This window comes from Myotis brandtii, unplaced genomic scaffold (genome assembly GCF_000412655.1).
Source record: "Myotis brandtii unplaced genomic scaffold, ASM41265v1 scaffold927, whole genome shotgun sequence".
NCBI classification, from domain to species: Eukaryota; Metazoa; Chordata; class Mammalia; order Chiroptera; family Vespertilionidae; genus Myotis; species Myotis brandtii.
The window spans coordinates 472,301-492,939 of NW_005371823.1; the positions used below are offsets into that span (position 1 = coordinate 472,301).

At 38.3% G+C, this 20,639-nt stretch overlaps 2 protein-coding genes and 1 pseudogene across 2 annotated transcripts in view; 1 reads left to right on the forward strand and 2 right to left on the reverse strand.

Moving 5' to 3' along the window:
* The window catches only part of CHRM5 (cholinergic receptor, muscarinic 5), an 84,638-nt gene that overhangs the window by 55,323 nt on the left and 8,676 nt on the right, over positions 1 to 20,639 (reverse strand). The gene's annotated exons all lie outside the window — the stretch shown is intronic.
* Positions 1,141 to 20,639, forward strand: part of AVEN (apoptosis, caspase activation inhibitor) — a gene marked incomplete at its 5' end in the record, with an annotated part of 120,464 nt that continues 100,965 nt past the window's right edge. Inside the window, one exon of the mRNA XM_014532942.1 lies at positions 1,141 to 1,324. Within this exon, the coding sequence (XP_014388428.1) occupies positions 1,141 to 1,324 (184 nt within the window). The remainder of the gene's footprint in view (positions 1,325 to 20,639) is intronic.
* On the reverse strand, positions 8,030 to 9,438 carry LOC102243444 (annotated as a pseudogene).

Genomic DNA, 20,639 nt, shown 5'->3' on the forward strand with positions numbered 1-20,639 from the left:
ATGAAAATATTAAACACATACAAAAGTAGATAGAATAACATAATGAATTTTTATGTTCCCATCATCTGGCTTCAGCAATGACCAGTTATGCCCAGTTTATTTAATCTGTACCCACCATTTCTTTCCACCCATTATTTGAAGCAAATCCCACATCATATCTTTTCATTCATAAATAGTTCACTATTTATTTATGAAAGATAAAAACATAACACACAATACTAAACAATATATAAATGAGATAATATCCTTATTATAGTCAAATATTCAGTCATTGCTCACTTTTCTTCACTTGTCTCATAAGTGATTTTCTCTAATTATATTGTTTGAATCAGAGTACAAATAAGTTCCCGACATCACAATTGGTTATGTTCCTTCTCCTCCACCATATTTTCCCTTTCGATTTATTTACGAAGAAACTAGGCCAGCCGTGGGCAAACTACGGCCCGCGGGCCGGATCCGGCCCATTTGAAATGAATAAAGCTAAAAAAAAAAAAAGACCGTACCCTTTTATGTAATGATGTTTACTTTGAATTTATATTAGTTCACACAAACACTCCATCCATGCTTTTGTTCCGGCCCTCCGGTCCAGTTTAAGAACCCATTGTGGCCCTCGAGTCAAAAAGTTTGCCCACCCCTGAACTAGGCCCTTTATTTTTAATAATTTCTCACATTCTGCATGCTCTCTCAACCTTTGAATGCCTAAGACAGGAAACTGTTCTGTAGAATGCATCTGAGCAGGGTTCCCATTTAAAGTTTACAATATAACATATTTATGGAATGTTTGTAAAATCTGTAAATTGAAAGGGTCCATTTCTATCCTGAAGTACTTTGAGTTTAACACTCTTACAGCTTTGATTATTTCAGTAAGAGGAAACAGCTATTGAAATGCAATACACTGGGGTGGACTTGAGAGATATCAGTCACACAAATTTTAAGGTAGGAACTCGCCAGATTTTCTTTTCAAAGCTAAGTGAAAATTTACCCTGAAAGTATACTCTGGTGTAATGGGATTATCTTGAAATATTACTATCCTTAGAGAGCTCAGTCAGTAAGTGTGCTCTCTAATGTGATACCTTGTACTCCTGCTGAGGCTACTGAAGTCAAGATTTACATTGACTATGTATTGATTTTCTCCAATGATTGCAGGTTGAAGATGGCAGTGATGCAGAGACCTATGGAGAGGAGAATGATGAACAGGGAAATTATTCTAAGAGAAAGATAGTCTCTAACTGGGATCGATATCAAGATACTGAAAAAGAAGTCGATAATGAAAGTGGAGAATCGCAGAGGGGGACGGACTTCAGTGTTCTCCTGAGCTCTGCAGGTATGAATTCCAGTCGCTCACACACTGGTTGTGCTATGAATGTGGCAGAGACATTGATGTTCCTTTTTAAACCGCATCTTAGTAACTGGCAATTCATCGTTTGTCCCTTGGATTTTTAAATCCAGGTAAAGGACAGTGTGTCTAATGGCTTGCAAGGAAAGAATGGTGTCTAAGTGTATGTAAATGGTGTTTCTCTAAATGTATGCATATATGTAATATATGCTGATATAAATGTGCTGATATAAATGACTTAAGTTGCTGTTGAAGTGGATAATAGTCTTCATAGAAATGAAAAATGCTGAACCATGCTCCTCTCAAGTGGGCAGTCTGAGAAACAGCAGGGTTTTCTTTGATTTCAGAGGAATTGGTACTTATGTTTATAAAAAGCTTTATAGAGTTTCATGAATATATGATATTTCCCCCCTTATTTTATAGCCAGAAATATGCGTGTTAGTGGATATGCACATATTGGAGACATATGCACCTAAATACCAAAACTTTTCTTTTTTGCTTTGGACAGTCTTCTCTTTCAATAGTGTAAAAATCTCATTCCTCCTATGGCAAGCTATGTTTTTAAGGTTGATTCTCATCGATGTGGAACTGGAGGGTAGTTATAGGAGAAAATGGGGCAGGACTGGTTTTATAGATGGCTACTCCCTGTAGGATGGGACATAAGAAATTGAAGGATGAATGGAGGACAGACTAGTGGTTTTCAGGGGTTAGGGATGGGAGGGTGGGAGGTGGATGGGGTTATAAAAGGGCAGTATGATGGAGCCTTGTGGTGCTCCATCTGTGCAAGTGATAAAATGGTGTAGAACTTACACACACACACACGCACGCGCGCGCGCGCGCATACACACACGCCCAAGTGAGGGCAAATGAACCAGGGTAAGTCTGAATAAGATTGGTGGATTCTGCCAGTGTCTTGTCCATATCCTGGATGTGATAGTATACTGTAGTTTTACAAAATGTTATCATTGGAGGAAACTGGGCCAAGCGTATGAGATTTCTCTGTATTATTTCTTATAACTGTACTAGAGGCCTGATGCACGAAATTCGTGTAAGAGTAGGCCTTCCTTCCCCTGGCTGCCGGCACTGGCTTCCCTCTGGCACCTGGGACCCGGGCTTCCCTTGCAACCCCAGCTTCGTCTGGAAGGTCATCTGGTCTAATTAGCATATTATGCTTTTATTATTATAGATGTGAATCTATAATTACCTCAATAAAAATATTGCCAGGTTAAAAAAATTTAAAGGATTAAGATGTGGGAAGCAGTGAAATAATATGAAAATCATATTTTCAGTTTGTTTTGAATTCCCTACCTTTATGTTGCTTTAGAGTTCTGCCTTTTTTTCCGGTCTGCCTGTATTTTTTGAGTGCCTGTACCAGACTAAGAGTTATAAAGTGATGAGTTCTCTCCCAGCGTATTAGTTGGAAAGAAAGAGGTAAGTGGAGTGAGTATTAGTGTGAGTCAGAAGAGCCGGCTCAGTCTGGTGTCATTATTTGTATGGGGCACACAGTGTAACCACCTTAGGTAGAGGTTTGCTGATGGCATCCACCTCATTGACTGTTCAGGGCCTGGTGACTCATCTTTTTGCCACTCAGATGAGTATTTTTCTCTTGTTATCTGCATTTTGGCCAATTATGGGTCTAAAAGCACTTTTATTCAAGGTTGGAGAAATGTGAAATGTGTGCTGGTTAGCTTCAATTTTTATCAGTTGTTCTACTTAAAGATTTTCGGGAAAATTGAGGTAGTGCAATCAAATTATCATGTGGACTACCTGTGGATTTAATGGAATCAATTGTACAGTCAGTTGCCACGACAGTATCTGGCACTAAAAGATACTGCAGACTGTTCTCTTGGGCAACACATGTACCAAAATTGGAACGATACAGAGATTAGCATGGCCTCTGGGCAAGGATGACACGAAAATTCGTGAAGCGTTCCATAGTTTTGAATGTCAACTGTAATTGAAAAAAAAAAAAAGAATACTGCATAAATATTTAAAGGCGATTCAGAATTCTAGTCTAATGCAGCAGTTATGCACATTGGCTTATGGTTTTGGTTATTTATTTTAGCATTTATTTATAACTTAAACCTGGCATGGTTTGAGTGTCAGGTATATATATGTGTAAAAATACATATATATATATATTTGTAGTCTCTTTGCTTACTGATTTCTTAAGTGGCTTGCTTATCTATGATTGGTTTTTGGGAGATCGCAACTGTCACATCTTTTGATATGTGCTTACATTTCTTCCTTCCTCCGCTACTGATTTATTATTTTCTTGTAACATACCATAAGCCTGGGAAGAGCTGTCCTGCTGTCTTCATATATGTTGGAGTGGGCTGTATTGGTTTACTTTTGAGCGGTGGAGTTCATTCTGTGGTCATAAAATATTAAGAATATCCTCTAGACAGGCTGACCATACTCCTTGGAATGATTCTGCCCTTGTTTGTATAAATCAACACAACAACCCAGGAAAACATCTCACTGGTTTGTTGGATGTGCACATCATAAACTTTCTAGATATCGCCAACTTGCTCTCCAATGTGGAGATGAGCTACAATTCCTAGTGTTCACTGTCTTTGCCAATATGTAGCACTGTTAGAAGTTTTCACTGTGGCCAGCTGGTTGAATGGTATCTAGTTGTGGTCTGTTTAATAATTATTTGAGCCCCCACTCTTTCCAGATACTGTTTTAAAAGCCAAGTATACAGCAGTGCACAGAACAGACAAAAACACCTGCCACACTGAGTTAACATTCTAAGGGTTGGAAGACACAGTAAGGAAAATAAAAGGAAAGTATATAAGTTCTTAAATGGTGATAATTGTTCAGGATAGAAGTAAAGTGGGGAGGGGCTGTTACAGTTTTAGAAAGGGTGAACAGAGAAGGTCTTTCTGAGAAGGTGACATTTTGAATAAAGACTTGAGGAAGGTGAGGGAGCAGGCATTGAGGATCTGTGGGAAGTGTTTCAGGCAAGTTCAAAGGCTTTGAGTCTCTGAGATGAGCAGCCACTGGAGGGTTTTGAAGAGAAGAGTAGTATAGCTAATTCATATTTTAACAGGATCACTCTGGCTGCTGTGTTGGAGTAACCTGAAGACCAGTGAGGGAGGGAGCAGGTAGACCAGTTGGGCTATTGCAACAATACAGACAAGCGTTGATGTTGGCTGTGGCCAGGGTGATAGCAGTAGAGGTGGTGAAGCATGGTTGGGTGCTGGATCTATTTAGAGGGAATTGCATATAGGTCTTGCGACTGTGGAGAATAAAATAAAACTATGCACAGGTATGACACCAAGTTTTTGGCCTAAACAGCAGGGGGTTGCCATTATTTGATATGGATAAAACTGTTGGAAGTGCTCAGTTTTGCACATAAATTCATATTAAGTGAATTATATTAAGAGAATGATGTTATAAATATCCAAATGACCCTTGGCAGAAAAAAGGTTCTCCACCCCTGATTTACAAAGATGTGGGTAGGATGTAGGGAAAGCACAGAGATAGTACAGTATGGAGAGGGCAGGTAACAGCAGAGGTGTTACCACCCCTCGCTCCCCGAACTCGGAAGGAGATTCATGGAGAGCAGTTTACCGTGAGAGGATAAATCACCTTTGGTCAAGAGATCTAGCCAGTGAAGGTGACTCACAGGGAGAAAGACAGGGGAATAAATACTCTGGTTTTTAACTCTGCCTCCTCCAGTCTCTTGCCAGGGCTTCCCATAAGCTTAGCCTGCTGGAGGCCAGAAGGCAGGGAGGCCTGTTACTGTCATCCATATAGATCAACTCCTAAGGCAGAACAGGAAGGAGAAGGTTAGGGGGAGAACCTGGAGTAGCAAATGGAAGAGACCCAGCACAGCATATCATTTCTTTACTAAGTACAAAAGTAACCAGTAAAACTGGAAGTAACTTATCAACATTGAACATTTTGATTTTTAATATTGGACATTCAAGTTCAGCTATGATGTTATGGTCTTTCCTTAGTCAGTATGGTTTAATGTAAGGATCACAGGCCTCTAAGTTGAACAAGCCTGGATTTGAATGCTATTCTATCATGTTTCTGTCTAACTTTAGGCAATACTATTTCTCTCACTAGGAAATGCAAGAATAGAAAGAAATAAGTGCTTGATTTGATAATGTCAGCATGTTATCTGAAATTCACCATTAATTTTAGTTCTGCTTTGAATGTAACTATGGTGCCTAGATTTAGTATTTATCTAAATTTTTTGTTGATAGCTTAATTAACTATTCAGTAAAGTTAAATAAAGTCATTTTCCCCCTTGAATGTTAGACATATAGCAATGGTTGCCAGTAGAATTTACATATCCTCATTTTTCTGAGAAATTAAAAGTTCTTCTTGGGTATAATAGAACTGATTATTGAGTGTATTTATCAACTAACCAGTGGAGGTGGTCTGAGTCTCTGAACATTTAAAAGTTGGTGGTCTTAGGTTAATTCATAAAAAGTCTTTTCCTCTTTCTACCATTTTGCCACCTATAGTTGTTCCTCTGTTTTTCTCATTCTCAGTGTCTGCCATATGGCAAATGTGTAATTCAGACTTGGTTTCTCAGACAAGGGCTCTGCACTTTGAACTGTTCTTTATATATATATATTTTAAATATATTTTATTGATTTTTTACAGAGAGGAAGGGAGAGAGATAGAGAGCTAGAAACATCGATGAGAGAGAAACATCGATCAGCTGCCTCCCGCACATCTCCCACTGGGGATGTGCCCGCAACCCAGGTACAGGCCCTTGACCAGAATCGAACCTGTGACCCTTCAGTCCGCAGGCCAACGCTCCATCCACTGAGCCAAACCGGTTTCGGCTGTTCTTTATATTTTATTTTTTATTCTAGAATTAGCTGTGTTGGGCACACACCTCTGTGCAATTCTCAAATGTTGTTTTAGAAGGCGGACCTTTTGCTGAGAGTACATCTAGTTTAACGTGTTGTTTTCTTCCAGTAGGATTTCCATTGTAACAATGAATTTTTGTAGACCATTCATAAATTTAAAAAGTAAATTTCTGTTGTACACAGTGTTAGTGTATATGTATATTGGTATATTCACTTTGGAAAATAGTTTGCCATTTTTCAGTAAAGTTGAAGATCCAGCCTTTCCACCCTTTGAGAAATTCTAGACATTTGCACCAGTGTTCATAACAGTGTTTCAGAAGAGCCACAGATGGAAGCAACTCAAATGCCCATGAACAGTGGAATAAACACACAGATGAGCGGATGAACCTAAGTGAAGTAAAAGAAACCCACATCCCCCCACAATTCCTCAGTAGGATTCTATTTTCTATATAAGTTCAAACTTAGAAAAAAGTAAACTGTGTTATTTAGAGATGCCTATTTAAATGGTAAGATGAAAATCAAGGAAGTGGTTATTACAGAATCCGGATTGTGGTCACCTAGTGGAGAGGAGGGGTAGTGATTGGGGAGGGGCATAGAGCAGGTGTCCAGAGGGTGGGGAGACTTCTGTGATGTTGGCAGTATTCTAGTTCTTACCTGGATGATGGTTACTTTTGTTTGTTCAGTAATTCTTTAAATTGTGTATATATTACCTATTTTATTTAGGTATCTCTCCATACAAGGACAAAAAAATATAAAAATGATAGAATTTTAGTTGCCACAGCAGACCGTGGGAAGTGTTTTTGGCGAGGTAGTCCTTACAGCACCCTTCAGCTCGTGCTGGCAGCATGCAGGTGCTGCCTGCGTTTCTGGCCATGGCATTGGGAGCTTATGGTTCTAAGTGGAGGATGTAGGAAGGGGGCTAGTTAGTTTGAAATCACACCTTTCCTGGTAGGATTGGGAATCTTTAGATTTTTTTTTTTTTTTTTTAAGACTCTTTCTGTAAGTCTCTGAAATATAATGATGCCTTCAGCCTTTCTTTTTAAACAGTATTCTTGCAATTCTGTGTTACGTTTCACAAGCTTTGAGGATGGTATCATACTCTCATTTCACATTCAGGCATAAATTGTTAGATCTTTAAGCAATCCGCCCCCCTTACTTTTCTTTTTTTCAAATGATGAATCATTGAATTAATGCCATATGCTTTATTTCTTTCTTTCAAGATGTCACAGATAACTAGAGTTAAAAAATGTTTACTGCATGAGCAAAATGCACTGGAGCAGTAGTGAAGATGATCATGTAAAAAAAACTATGTGCAAGTCTATAAGCTGTGTTTAAGCGGGACAAATGAAAATGAAATGGTTAGACTACAGTTTGGTCAGCAGAGTTGTCTGTGCATATTTTCATTTATGTATCTTCTTTAGTGTAATTTTATGAAAAGTTAATTTTGGGGGATTTTAATATAATGACTTTTGTGTCCTTTTGCCAGCAATTAGACTGGAAGGGGAAAAAAAGCATAGCAGTCTAGCAGCCTGTGCTTTTAAATTAAATTCTGGCCTTTTTCTTCCCATGAAGCAGCAGGATAGTGGTATTGTCCTCATCGATTCAGTTCATTTTTTCCTCTTTTTAAATGGTATGTATTTTATTAGTTTTACTAATATAGCCTCATATTACAAAGGCAATCTAATGGAAGAATCTTCCTTTGACATTTGAGGCATTTGAAATAACACAAACAGAACTAGACATTAAAAAAAATTCTTTATTTGGATAACAACAAAAAAGATAGGTTAAATCACACAAAACAATCTTTCCTTTCTTACAACTGGACATTGAAGTGGGCCCAATTGGCTTTTCTTTTTCAGACCTCCAGAGATCCAAGCAGCTGAATCTGTAGAAATTTGTTTGCTAAACTACTGGTGTCTGCACCGTTCTGTGTTTTCTGTTGTTTTGAGGCAGGTTCTTCTTGGTTGTTTTTACTGGTCTAGCTGCACCATTTTCATCAGGTTCATCATGGTTACCAGCTTTCATTCTCTTGCCCTGAAACTGTACTTTTCCTTTAATAGACCCAGCCTTGGCAGCTTTAATTCCTTTTCCTTTTCATCTGTGACCTTTTGATTTCCATTTGTTTAGGGATTCTTGTTGATCCTCTGTGATTTTTTTCAGTTCCGCTTTTTCTACCTCTCCTAGGGCGTCCCATATCTCTCCTTTGTTCCTGAATTGTAGGTTACCATTATTGGCTTGTCTTTCTCTAGTGCTTCTTCAGCTTTTTCTTTAAATAGGATTATTCCCTCTTTTGTTTCTCTGGTAAAGTCTATCCTTTTTATTAATATTTACTTATTTAATTGGGGTGACATTGGTCAATATGAACATATAGGTCTCAGGTGTGGGTTTCAATGTTATAAGATCTATATATTGCACAGTATGCCCACCACCCAAAGTCAAATCTTCTCCTGTAAAGTCCATTTAATTTTACTTCCCCACAATTTGAGAAAAGGAAATGTGGATCTACTCTAGAGGTTTGATCATCTAAGTCACCCAAAATTTCAGTAAACATCCACTCTTCTAGAGTTTTCATTTCAGCATCTATAGTACTTCTGTTTTTCTTCTTGTTTAGCTCTTAATTTAGCTTACACTTTATTTTGCTTTCTTCATGCTTTTTTTTTTGCAAAGTAATCTTACTTGAATAGTATTTGAAGGCATGTGGCTTTATGCTTTTGGGCAGGTGTTTTTGTAAACCTTAGCATATTTAGTACTATCAGACACTGAAAATATGAATCCCTTAAATCAGTGGTTCTCAACCTTCCTAATGCTGCGACCCTTTAATACAGTTCCTCATGTTGTGGTGACCCCCAACCATAAAATTATTTTCGTTGCTACTTCATAACTAATTTTGCTACTGTTATGAATCGTAATGTAAGTATCTGATATGCAGGATGTATTTTCATTGTTACAAATTGAACATAATTAAAGCATAGTGATTAATCACAAAACAATATGTAATTATATATGTGTTTTCCGATGGTCTTAGGCAACCCCTGTGAAAGGGTCGTTTGACCCCCAAAGGGGTCGCGACCCACAGGTTGGCGACCCACAGGTTGAGAACCGCTGCCTTAAATGCTTTGTGTAATGTTTTTCTCATTTGAAGATTTTGTATTTGACCTTTATCTTTTAATCTTTCTTTTATGTCGCCAAGAGTTGCATCAATTGGGAAGTCTTTTATATAAATGGGTCTGTTTTTACATAATTTTTTTTATATTTATGAGTCATCAGAAAGACCTTTTATACTCATGAGAGAGGTTTGCATGGAGAGCTTCTGCTTTTATCTTTATCTTCATTTATTTCCTTTGATTTTCTTAAAGCTTCTGTTTAAGTTTAACATGTTGAATTTTATTATTATCTCCACAGGTATCCAGATTTCATTCAAGTTGATCAGTTCCTTTAAAATTTGTCTCATGGCAAATTAGTTACTAAAATAATACTTGATTTGATGACAGATTTTGCTCCCTGAGTAGCCATTTTTTCAGTCACCATTTTCATTTTCAACAAGTGAGGAGAGCTGTGAAGTTACAGAATATCTTGCACGTGCATCCATTTAACTGAGTGATACTATGGCCCAATTATTTATTTTTTTAATTTTCTAATACTTTTTTAGATTTTTTTCTGAAGAGTTGCAAAGATACAAAGAATTCCCTTATACCCTTCACTTAGGGTGATACCCATTTCCTGTTCCAAATCAGGACACTGTGTTAATATTTATTTATTTCCTTAGTCTGCTCTAATTTGTGGTAGTTTCTCAGTCTGTTCTGGACTTGACACTGTTGAAGAATACTGGTTAGGTACTTTGTAGAATGTTCCTCAACTTGGGTTTTTCTGATGTTTTCTCATGATTGGACTAAGGCTATGGATTTTAAGGGAGAATACTGCAGACATGATGTGCCTCCCTTGTTGGATCTTATCAGTGAACACATAATACCAACACAACATTACTAATAATGTTAACTTTGATCACTTGGTTAAGATGGTATCTGTCAGGTTTTTCCTTTGTAAAGTCACTTCCCATTATCTGTTCATTAGATGAGTGACTAATTGCTACTCACACTCACAGGGATGGGGATTAAGCTTTACCTACTAGACTAGAGGGAGAGTATCAAGGAATTTATGAGCATATGTTAAAACAGCGACAGTAAATAGTAAGTAGCTTGAGGCTATGCAAATACCCTGGTTCTCCTTAAAGGCTCAGGGGAACCAGTTCTCTCAGACTGAGTCAGAGGATTGCCTCAGATAAAAGTTCAAATTGTAGATGAATGGATAAAGAAGGGATACAATGAAATATGACTCAGCCATTAATAAGAATGAAATCTTGTCATCTGCAATGACATGGATGGACCGAGAGGGCATTGTGCTGAGTGAAATAAATCAGAAAGACAAATGCCAGATGATTGCACTTGTATGTTGAATCTAAAAAGCAAAATAAATGAACAAACAGAACAGAAACAGACTCATAGACACAGAGAGTGGACTGATGCTTGCCTGAGGGGAGGGGTGTTGGGTGGATGTGTGCAAAAAGATGTAGGGATTAAGAAGTACAAATTGGTAGTTACAGAATAGTCATGGGGATGTAAAGTACAGTATAGGGAATATAGTCAATAATAGAGTAATAACAATGTATGGTGTCAGATGGGTACCAAATTTATTAGGTGATCACTTCATAAGTTATATAAATGTCTAAATGGGGTTGTATACCTGAAATTAATATAACATTGTTCATCAGCTGTAATTGAAAAATAAAAATTATTTAAAAAGAAAAAAAGTCAAATTGTGATGACTAAATAATTGACCTTTTTGTTTAAGCTTTATTGCAGAGCTATCTATATTATAAAAGGTGCTGTTCATGTGTGATTGACTGTTTTGTCAATCTCTTTAAAGAGTGGAATCATTTATATTAACTGAAGGGGGTTGATGAGGGCACATCTGTGAAACAAGGTTAAAACATCAATAATTGATTTTAATTTCTTCCTCATTAATCAGTTACAAAATGCTTATTTTTATCTTAGCATTTGTGGCTACCAAATTAAGAAACTATATATGCAGAGGTAGGCAGAAGTAGGTTTATAGTTGTTGGAAGGAAAAATAAATATAGTACAAATGAATAAATAATACAAGGAACAACTATAAACCTACCTTTGCTCATCCCTGTGTGTGTGTGTGCGCGCGCGCACACACACACACAGGGATGAGCAAAGGTAGGTTTATAGTTGTTCCTTGTATTATTTATTCATTTGTACTATATTTATTTTTCCTTCCAACAACTATAAACCTACTTCTGCCTACCTCTGCATATATAGTTTCTTAATTTGGTAGCCACAAATGCTAAGATAAAAATAAGCATTTTGTAACTGATTAATGAGGAAGAAATTAAAATCAATTATTGATGTTTTAACCTTGTTTCACAGATGTGCCCTCATCAACCCCCTTCAGTTAATATAAATGATTCCACTCTTTAAAGAGATTGACAAAACAGTCAATCACACATGAACAGCACCTTTTATAATATAGATAGCTCTGCAATAAAGCTTAAACAAAAAGGTCAATTATTTAGTCATCACAATTTGACTTTTTTTCTTTTTAAATAATTTTTATTTTTCAATTACAGCTGATGAACAATGTTATATTAATTTCAGGTATACAACCCCATTTAGACATTTATATAACTTATGAAGTGATCACCTAATAAATTTGGTACCCATCTGACACCATACATTGTTATTACTCTATTATTGACTATATTCCCTATACTGTACTTTACATCCCCATGACTATTCTGTAACTACCAATTTGTACTTCTTAATCCCTACATCTTTTTGCACACATCCACCCAACACCCCTCCCCTCAGGCAAGCATCAGTCCACTCTCTGTGTCTATGAATCTGTTTCTGTTCTGTTTGTTCATTTATTTTGCTTTTTAGATTCAACATACAAGTGCAATCATGGTCAGGGCACCTCATAGAGACTGGTCGAGCAGTTGTTCTGCCATTTGGTCGATTTGCATATTACTCTTTTATATATATAGATGTGTGTGTGTGTGTATTTTATGTGTGTGTGTGTATGTGTGCATATCCTATATAATAAAACCCTAATATGCAAATTGACCGAACGGCAGAACCATCGGTCACTATGATGCGCACTGACCACCAGGGAGCAGATGCTAATGCAGGAGCTGCCCCCTGGTGGTCAGTGTGTTCCCACAGGGGGAGTGCCGTGCAGCCAGAAGCCAGGCTCACAGCTGGTGAGCACAGTGGCGGTGGCGGGAGCCTCTCGGACCCCTCGAGGGATGTCCGACTGCCAGCTTAGGTTAGGCCTGCTCCCCACTTAAGCCAGCAGTTGGACATCCCCTAAGGCAGCGGTTTTCCACCTGTGGGTCGCGACCCCTTTGGCGGTCGAACGACCCTTTCACAGGGGTTGCCTAAGACCATCCTGCATATCAGATATTTACATTACGATTCATAACAGTAGCAACATTACAGTTATGAAGTAGCAACGAAAATAATTTTATGGTTGGGTCACAACATGAGGAACTGTATTTAAAGGGCCAGAAGGTTGAGAACCACTGCCCTAAGGGGTCCTGGACTGCAAGAGGGTGCAGGCTGAGATGAGGGTCCCCCACCACCTCCCCGTGCACGAATGTTGTGCACCAGGCCTCTAGTACATATATGATTACATATATACATATGTTGTGCTTCTTTATGCTAGAGACAGTCATGGTGTCCTATGGAACCATGTAGGAGTGGATAGATGAGGAGGCATTTGTCAGTGAGCCAGCGGCCATCCCAGCACATACCAACTCTTTGGCTGATCTCCCTCAGATGTTGGGATAATTCTAGTGTAACCATTATTGTCCTGGGGGTATTGTCCAAGCAGGGGCTGGTCCAGAGAGAGAATGTGGTTAATGTGTTTTTAGATTCCTAAGGGGCAAAACATGACATTTTGATATAACCATTTCTTCTTTACTGCTATTCTCAGGAGCCCCATAATCTAAATGTTTTTTTGTTCAGGTATCTCAATTTAGTAAGAGAAAATCTGGAGTAATAGTATTTGGTACAGTGCCAGATATAGGTAAGGATTTCTAGCTCTTAAAAAAAATTATAAAGTCTTAAAAAATGTATGGTTAAGATTTGGGAGTAGTCAAACTTGACTTAATGTACTGAGATTTGGCCTCATAACCATATGTTATTGCTTTGCTCCAGAACAGATTTTAGTAATGAGCCATTGTCAAAATATTTTAATTTATTGTCTCCCTCCTCCCCGACCCCCCTCCCCCAATTTTTGGGGTCATCAGAATAGGGTTTGGGTGGGGAGAGATGGGGATTGAGAGGGGGCGTGGTTTTGCGGGAATTTGCAATGGAAAGGTCACATTGTTGTGATATGTATTGGGGTCAACTTCTGTATTAGATTGGGTAACAACTCCTTAATTTGGGGTGGAGGGTGATAGATGAACTAGGCATAAGTAAATGTGTTAAAATAGTTCTTATTTATAGAGCACTTGTCTGAATGTTTGGTACATCATGTGCCAAATATTTTATTTAATCAAGATAACCCTGCAAGGTCAGTATTAGACCCTTTTATAGATGAGGCAAATTAAGCTCCAGGAAGTTGGATGACTTGCCTAATGTCCCATAACTAGTATGTGATAGAACTGTAGTATGATTTCCTACCTGGCTAATAACAAACTCATTACTGTTTAGACTAAACTGTTGCCTTCTGCAGAATGCTTGCAGCTGGCTGTGCGGTGATAGGCTTTTTGGGTATATTGTACAGAAAATGAGTCAGTAAATGATTTGGAATAGTTATGATCTTCTTCCCCCTTGTAGTAGAAACAAAACAAAACATTTGTCTACTTTGAAAAAATTATCTTTGTTGGATAGTTTGGTGCCTTTTGATCTGATCATGATAAAGGGAACATTACTCTTCTTACTTGCTACTTGTTTCATTTATACTGAGAAATATGGAAAACAAAATAATGGATTTATTTCAGCCCTCTGATTTGTCTTAATAATAAAGGGCTAATATGCAAATGGTTGTTATGCGCGATCAGCAGGAGGCTTCGTCCCCCATCTGGCGGGGCTTGACGGGGGATGTGAGGCTGTGTCCTGCGTCCCCTGCCTGGCAGGGCTTGATGGGGGACCTGAGGCTGCAACCCCCACCTGGTGGGGCTTGGGTGGGGGGTGGGGCCAGCTGGGTCTGGGTCTTGCCCAATGTGGGTGAGACCAGCCGGGTCCAGGTCTCATGTGATTTTGAGGCACGTGTGGGTGGGCAGGGACTTGATTCTGGGTCTTGTGGTGTGACTGAGACTCTGACAGGAGGGAGATTTTCATATACATTTTACTAATTTTCTTTCATCTCTGATACTTCTATTATAGAGAAAGGGCAAATAGCAATATTAAAATATTTCCTCTAATTAATTCCCTTTTAACGTGCACGAATTTCATGCACCGGGTCACTAGTATTATTATATAGTTACTCAGGAGCTCTAATATGAAAATGAGTTTTTCTTCACTGCTTATAATTATGAACTAAGCAAAAAGATAATTATGTGTTAAATTATTTGCCCTGTGTATGTGCAAATGAAATTCATCAAGGCATCACTATTGTTAATATTTTTCATATTAGGCAATTTGACAAAGCATCACTTGTTAATATTTTTCATATTACTTCTAGGATTTCTTTTTTTAAACTGTACATCTTTTTAAAAAAATATATTTTTGCCCTAACCAGTTTGGTTCAGTGGATAGAGCGTCAGCCTGTGGACTCAAGGGTCCCAGGTTTGATTCCGGTCAAGGGCATGTACCTTGGTTGCGGGCACATCCCCAGTAGGGGGTGTGCAGGAGGCAGCTGATCTATATATTTTTATTGATTTCAGAGAGGAAGGGAGAGAGAGATAGAAACATCAATGATGAGAGAGTATCATTGATTGGCTGTCTCCTGCATGCCCTCTACTGGGGATCAAGCCTGCAACCTGGGCTTGTGCCCTTGACTGGAATCAAACTTGGGACCCTTCAGTCTGAAGGCTGACGCTGTATCCACTGAGCCAAACCAGCTAGGGCTAAGATTTCATATTTAGATAACTACTTCCCATAATTTTTAGAGAAAAAAAGAAAGATTGCTGCCAGGGCTTGGAGGAGTCTTTGAAAAAATTGTGATTGTAATATTCATACGTAAACTCAGTTTAACCTCAGTAGACCATAAGCATGTTTGCAACTTGATGATCCCTCTTTTAAAGTGATAGAGTACTTATTTGCAAAGTTTCTGAATCCCAGGTTAATCTTTCTTTAGTTTTGATTGGAGGCTCGAGTGATATCTTTTTTAGTGTAGGCTAGTTGTAACTATATAAAAGCTGGATTTTCCCCCTTATATTTTGAAGTCAGAACGGTATTGTAAATTAGTAATGCTTTAATTTGCATGCGATATAAATGGGATTTGGGAATTAGCTAAGGTGTTTGCCTATACATATCCTTAGAGCAGGAAGTAATTTGGAGACTCTCTCTGTGTATAGCTGATAATGATAAGTGGACCATGTTGTGGGACAGATTTATCTTCAGACCTCCATCTCTTTTTTCCTCTGTGGCACTGCCTTTTCTTACCCATTTAGGTACTTGACTACCTATTTAAGTACCTGAGGCTTTTATGCACTCATTTATGCTCTGCCTGCTCTTAGGCAATGTCTCCTAGGAAACACAAGCATGTATGTTTAATATTCATATTTTATGCTCATACTGTATATGGCCAGCAGCCACACACAACTAGAGAAATGGGAGGGAGTGTTGCTTGAGAGGCAGTCCATTTGGAGTATTCATGAGTGGGACTATGTGTACTAGGACACCCTTATGTAAGTAAAGCAACAGGTAAAGTGAAATCATTTCAGAGTAGGCTGCTTGGTGAGCTCTTGTCAAGTTAAGACACTCCCAGTGCACTGGTAGTTGAGTATTTGAAAGGTATGCCGCTAACAAAGATATTATTAAATCTGGTCTGTGTAGGAGTGTGCATGTCTGTCAGCTATACTGTGTAATTTCTAAATAAGAATTTGCTGTTCCTGATGGAACTTTAATGTGTTTTCAGCGCTACATGTTTGATTTTCTTGTACCTATTCACCACACTGCCTGGTTGCTATGAACCATACTAGTTTGCAATGGGATCATTTAATAAAATGGCACTAATTCAACCAGAATATCCGAAATCTTCTCCCGTGTTATCTTTATGCCTTTTTTTTTAACTTTAAAACTCAAAATCAGAGTGAAAAAGTGACTTGTTTCTTGCTTTGAAACCAGAGAACAGATAACTAAAAACTCTCATTGCATAATGAATTCACAGCTGGAACAAGTTACTGTTCACCTGGATGGTTTCTTCGAATACCAGTCTTCAGTCTCTTGCATTGCTCCTGCTATTCAATAACCAGCAGTTGACTTAAGAAAAACATACAGCCACATAAAAGTTACTTTTTCCCTGAGCACTTAAGGTCTCTATTGCTTCTCTGCACATGCCTTTTAGATTCCCTAGGGTGCCAAACTATGTTCTTTCAGTTGAGTGATGTTAGTGTATTTTGAACTTTTGGTGTCTTTTCCCTCATTCTTCAAGGAGCATCATAGAATGTACATCGAGAAACAGAACATATTATTTGGTCCATATCTTTTCACTTTTCAGATGGGGAAACGGACTCATATAAGTTGGGGTTTAACCTAAGGCCATGTAGATATTTGTTGGAGATGAATTGCTCAGATAAGTATCTTTTCTATAGGTTCACAAATAGTGTGGTTTCTAAATCACAGCAGTGTACACTCCACTGAATTCGTTTTTATTTGGGAGAGGAATTTGAGTAGGTTTCTTTGGGGTAAACTGTTATCAGATTGGTATATAGAAAGGAAGTAGAGATCATTTTTTTTCCTGAGTTAAAAATTAGGAATATTTTCAAGTGTATAGACTCTCCTAAATATATTAATATATTTCATAAATATTCATATAGAATGAGAAAGAAACTTGAGGTACTATATAAGGCAAAAGGTCCTATCTGTTGTCTGTTTTTGATCTGTCTTGTTCCTATACCCCTACTCCCTACTCTTGCCTGACATGGACATATATCTCTTTCCTTTATCCATTTTCTGAGTTTGTTTTTGTTAGACCTGGGATTGAGGTTATTACTCACTAGTTTCTAATTTATGTCCTCCTACTGTAGCTTGGGTGTAGGAACCCTGGAAAGGGCAAAAACTGAGGCTGATTTCCATTTTTATTAAACCCTTCAGGGACCAACTTAATTTTCATTTGGTATTATTGTTTACAGTTTTTTAATGTACTGATTTTCCTTTTTCCTCCTCTGTCCACATGGATTTACCATAGTCTAGTGCCACACTATAATCTAGTGCCACAACATGTGTAGAGGGTGCTCGGGAAATGTGAACAATACAAAAGTACCACTTTGTTCAAGAATGGCCAATCTGCAATGCTTCTCTGCCTAGGGAGAGGTGTTCTTCTCTCATTGTCTACTCCAGTGGTTCTCAACCTTCTGGCCCTTTAAATACAGTTCCTCATGTTGTGACCCAACCATAAAATTATTTTCGTTGCTACTTCATAACTGTAATGTTGCTACTGTTATGAATAGTAATGTAAATATCTGATACGCAGGATGGTCTTAGACGACCCCTGTGAAAGGGTCGTTCAACCGCCAAAGGGGTCGCGACCCACAGGTTGAGAACCGCTGGTCTACTCGGATCTGACTTTTTTCTGGACCAGTTTGTTTGTTGTTTTATTCAGGAGCAGTGAGTTTTGAAATAGTCTTTTTGATGTAAGCTAGCTGCTTTAACAGGGAGCATTAACTTAACTGAAGATCATATTTTTGGATGACCATATTTTAGAGTATAATAGAGAACCTGTGATTCTCAGTTTGTAGAAACAGAGTTTTAAGGTTTAAAATTTTATAAATGTAGGTATAGGGATAACTGAAAAGGAAAATATGCTTGGATTATCCTTTCAAAGTGTCCTTGAGGGAGAGAGAACATGTGAATTGTGTGTGGTAAAGCCACTGGTTGGGATACAGCAGCCTGACACTAAGGATGCTACCTACCGTTGTAGCCTCCTACCGAGAGCAAATGTGAATGTAAGAAATTGGAATTTATTGTGACATGCAGTATTTTATGTGCTTGTGAATGAAGGCAAGGGGAGAGTAGGAGGAGGATTTGTTTGACCCTGTCCCTTCTTCAGCACTTGTTGAAGTGTTGATCAGGTGACCTTTTATGGCAGGAGTATGCGAGAAATGGTATCTTTCAAGGTGGGAGTATTGGAGCTCACTCTCAATTGTTCCGCTGAAGGCAAGCTTCCCTGTCTCACTGTAAGGAGTCCAGCCTGTGTTTATTGTGGTGGTTTTGCTTATTTTGTTCTAAAAAGAGATTTTCTGACTCATTAGAGTGAGGATATGCACTTTTCAGACTTTTTCGGTACTGACTTGAGCCAGGAACACATTGTTTTAAAGCAAGATATTGACTTGCTACAGCTAGCTTGTGCCTTTGTGAACGCAAGTTCAGGTATTTCTTTTCTACATAAGAAATCACTGTTGAGAGTTGATTTCCTACCCAAGGGACCCTGTAATATTGATTACTTTCCTTCTATCCAGATGTCACTATGCCACAGGAAGCTGACTCAGGGGGAAGATTAAAGAAACTAGCCTATGATTCTGTTGCCTAGGACATTGTTTCAAAAGTTCTTCTGGGCATCTGAGAAAGGAAAGTACAAGAAATGGTTTTCTGTTTGTTTGTTTTTATCCACATCTGAGATATGTTTTTTTTAAAAATTGATTTTTAGAGAGAGAGAAAGGAAGAGAGAGAGAGAGAGAGAGAGAGAGAGAGAGATGAAAGAAACATAGATTGGTTGTGGCCCATATGCACCCTTACTGGTGATTGAACCTGCAACCTAGGAATGTACCCTGACTGGGATTCAAACCCAAAATCTTTTGTTGTATGGGAAGATGCTCCAACCAACTGAGCCACCGGGCCAGGGCCAATAAATCTTTCTTTCTTTCTTTCTTTCTTTTTTCTTCCTTCTTTTCTTTCTTTTCTTTTCTTTTTTAAATCTTTGTCTCAGCCATATCCAGTAGCTCAGTTGGTTAGAGTGTCATCCTGACTTATCAAGGTTGCGGGTTTGATCACCAGTCAGGGCACATACAAGAAGCAACCAATGACCTAGCTGGGTGGCTTAGTGTTTGAGTGTCAATCTATGCACCAAGTGGCCCCTGGTTCAATTCCCAGTCAGGGCACATGCCCAGGTTGTGGGCTTGATGATCCTCAGGGTGGGGTGGGGGGCTGCAGAAGGCAGCTGATTGATGTTTCTGTCTCTCTCTCCCTCTCCCTTCCTTTCTCTCTACAACCAATAAAAACATATTTAAAAATTGTTTTTAAAAAAGAAGCAACCACTGAATGAATAAACAAGTGGAACAACAAATTCTCTCTCTCTCTCTCTCTCTCTCTCTCTCTCAAATCAATTAAAAAAATCTTTGTCTTTTGTCTTGGTGTTTACATTTATTTAAAGTAATTGTATTGAAGATAATTGTATATTATGGTTACGAAGGTCCTTCTCCTGATACTTAGAAACCTTAATAAAGATGTATAAGTTATAACTAGCTCTAACACACTTATCTCAAGTATTGCCTGCTAGAGTTTTTCTTCCCAGACCTATTTATGGAGGACCATGAAAAAGATCTGATGCAAAAATGGCAAAAATCGATATTTGTTAAAGCCGAGAGGTAAGTACATGGGTTGAAATAATTCGTAGTAAAATATTTAAAAATAAATAAAATCTCAAGCATATATTTCAAAAGACTTTAAAGCATTTCAGAGAGAAAAAGATATTGCTCATTTGGAAGATTAGGTTCAAAATAGGAATCATTTGAGGTTTTGGAATAACAGTTATGAAACTGCCTTAGTATACAGGAAATAGTGCTGGAGATTATCAGTAAATGGAAATCATTAATTTATTACATAGTCATAATAAAATATTACATAATACATTATGACATAACTAGTGGCCCAGTGAATGGAAATTAATTAGAAGACAGATTCGTGCAGTAATTACGTTGCTACAAAAATTACATGTCAAAAGAGTATATATAATATAGTATCATAAAATTAAAACTCGTGTGTGATTGGTGCCAGCGAGAGCTTTATATGTATCGTGCATGTGCAAGTCAACGTTTATTTCTAAATTGGCAGTGCTCGTCATATGTACCGGCCAGTTGGATGGTCGGTCACTTAGCCTTTTATATATATAGACTAGAGGCCAGGTGCATGACATTTACGCACGGGGTTGGGGGGTGGGGGAGGGTCCCCTCAGCCCAGCCTGCACCCTCTCCAATCCGGGACCCCCTGGGAGATGTCCAACTGCCTGTTTAGGCCCGATCCTGAGGATCGGGCCTAAACAGGCAGTTGGACATC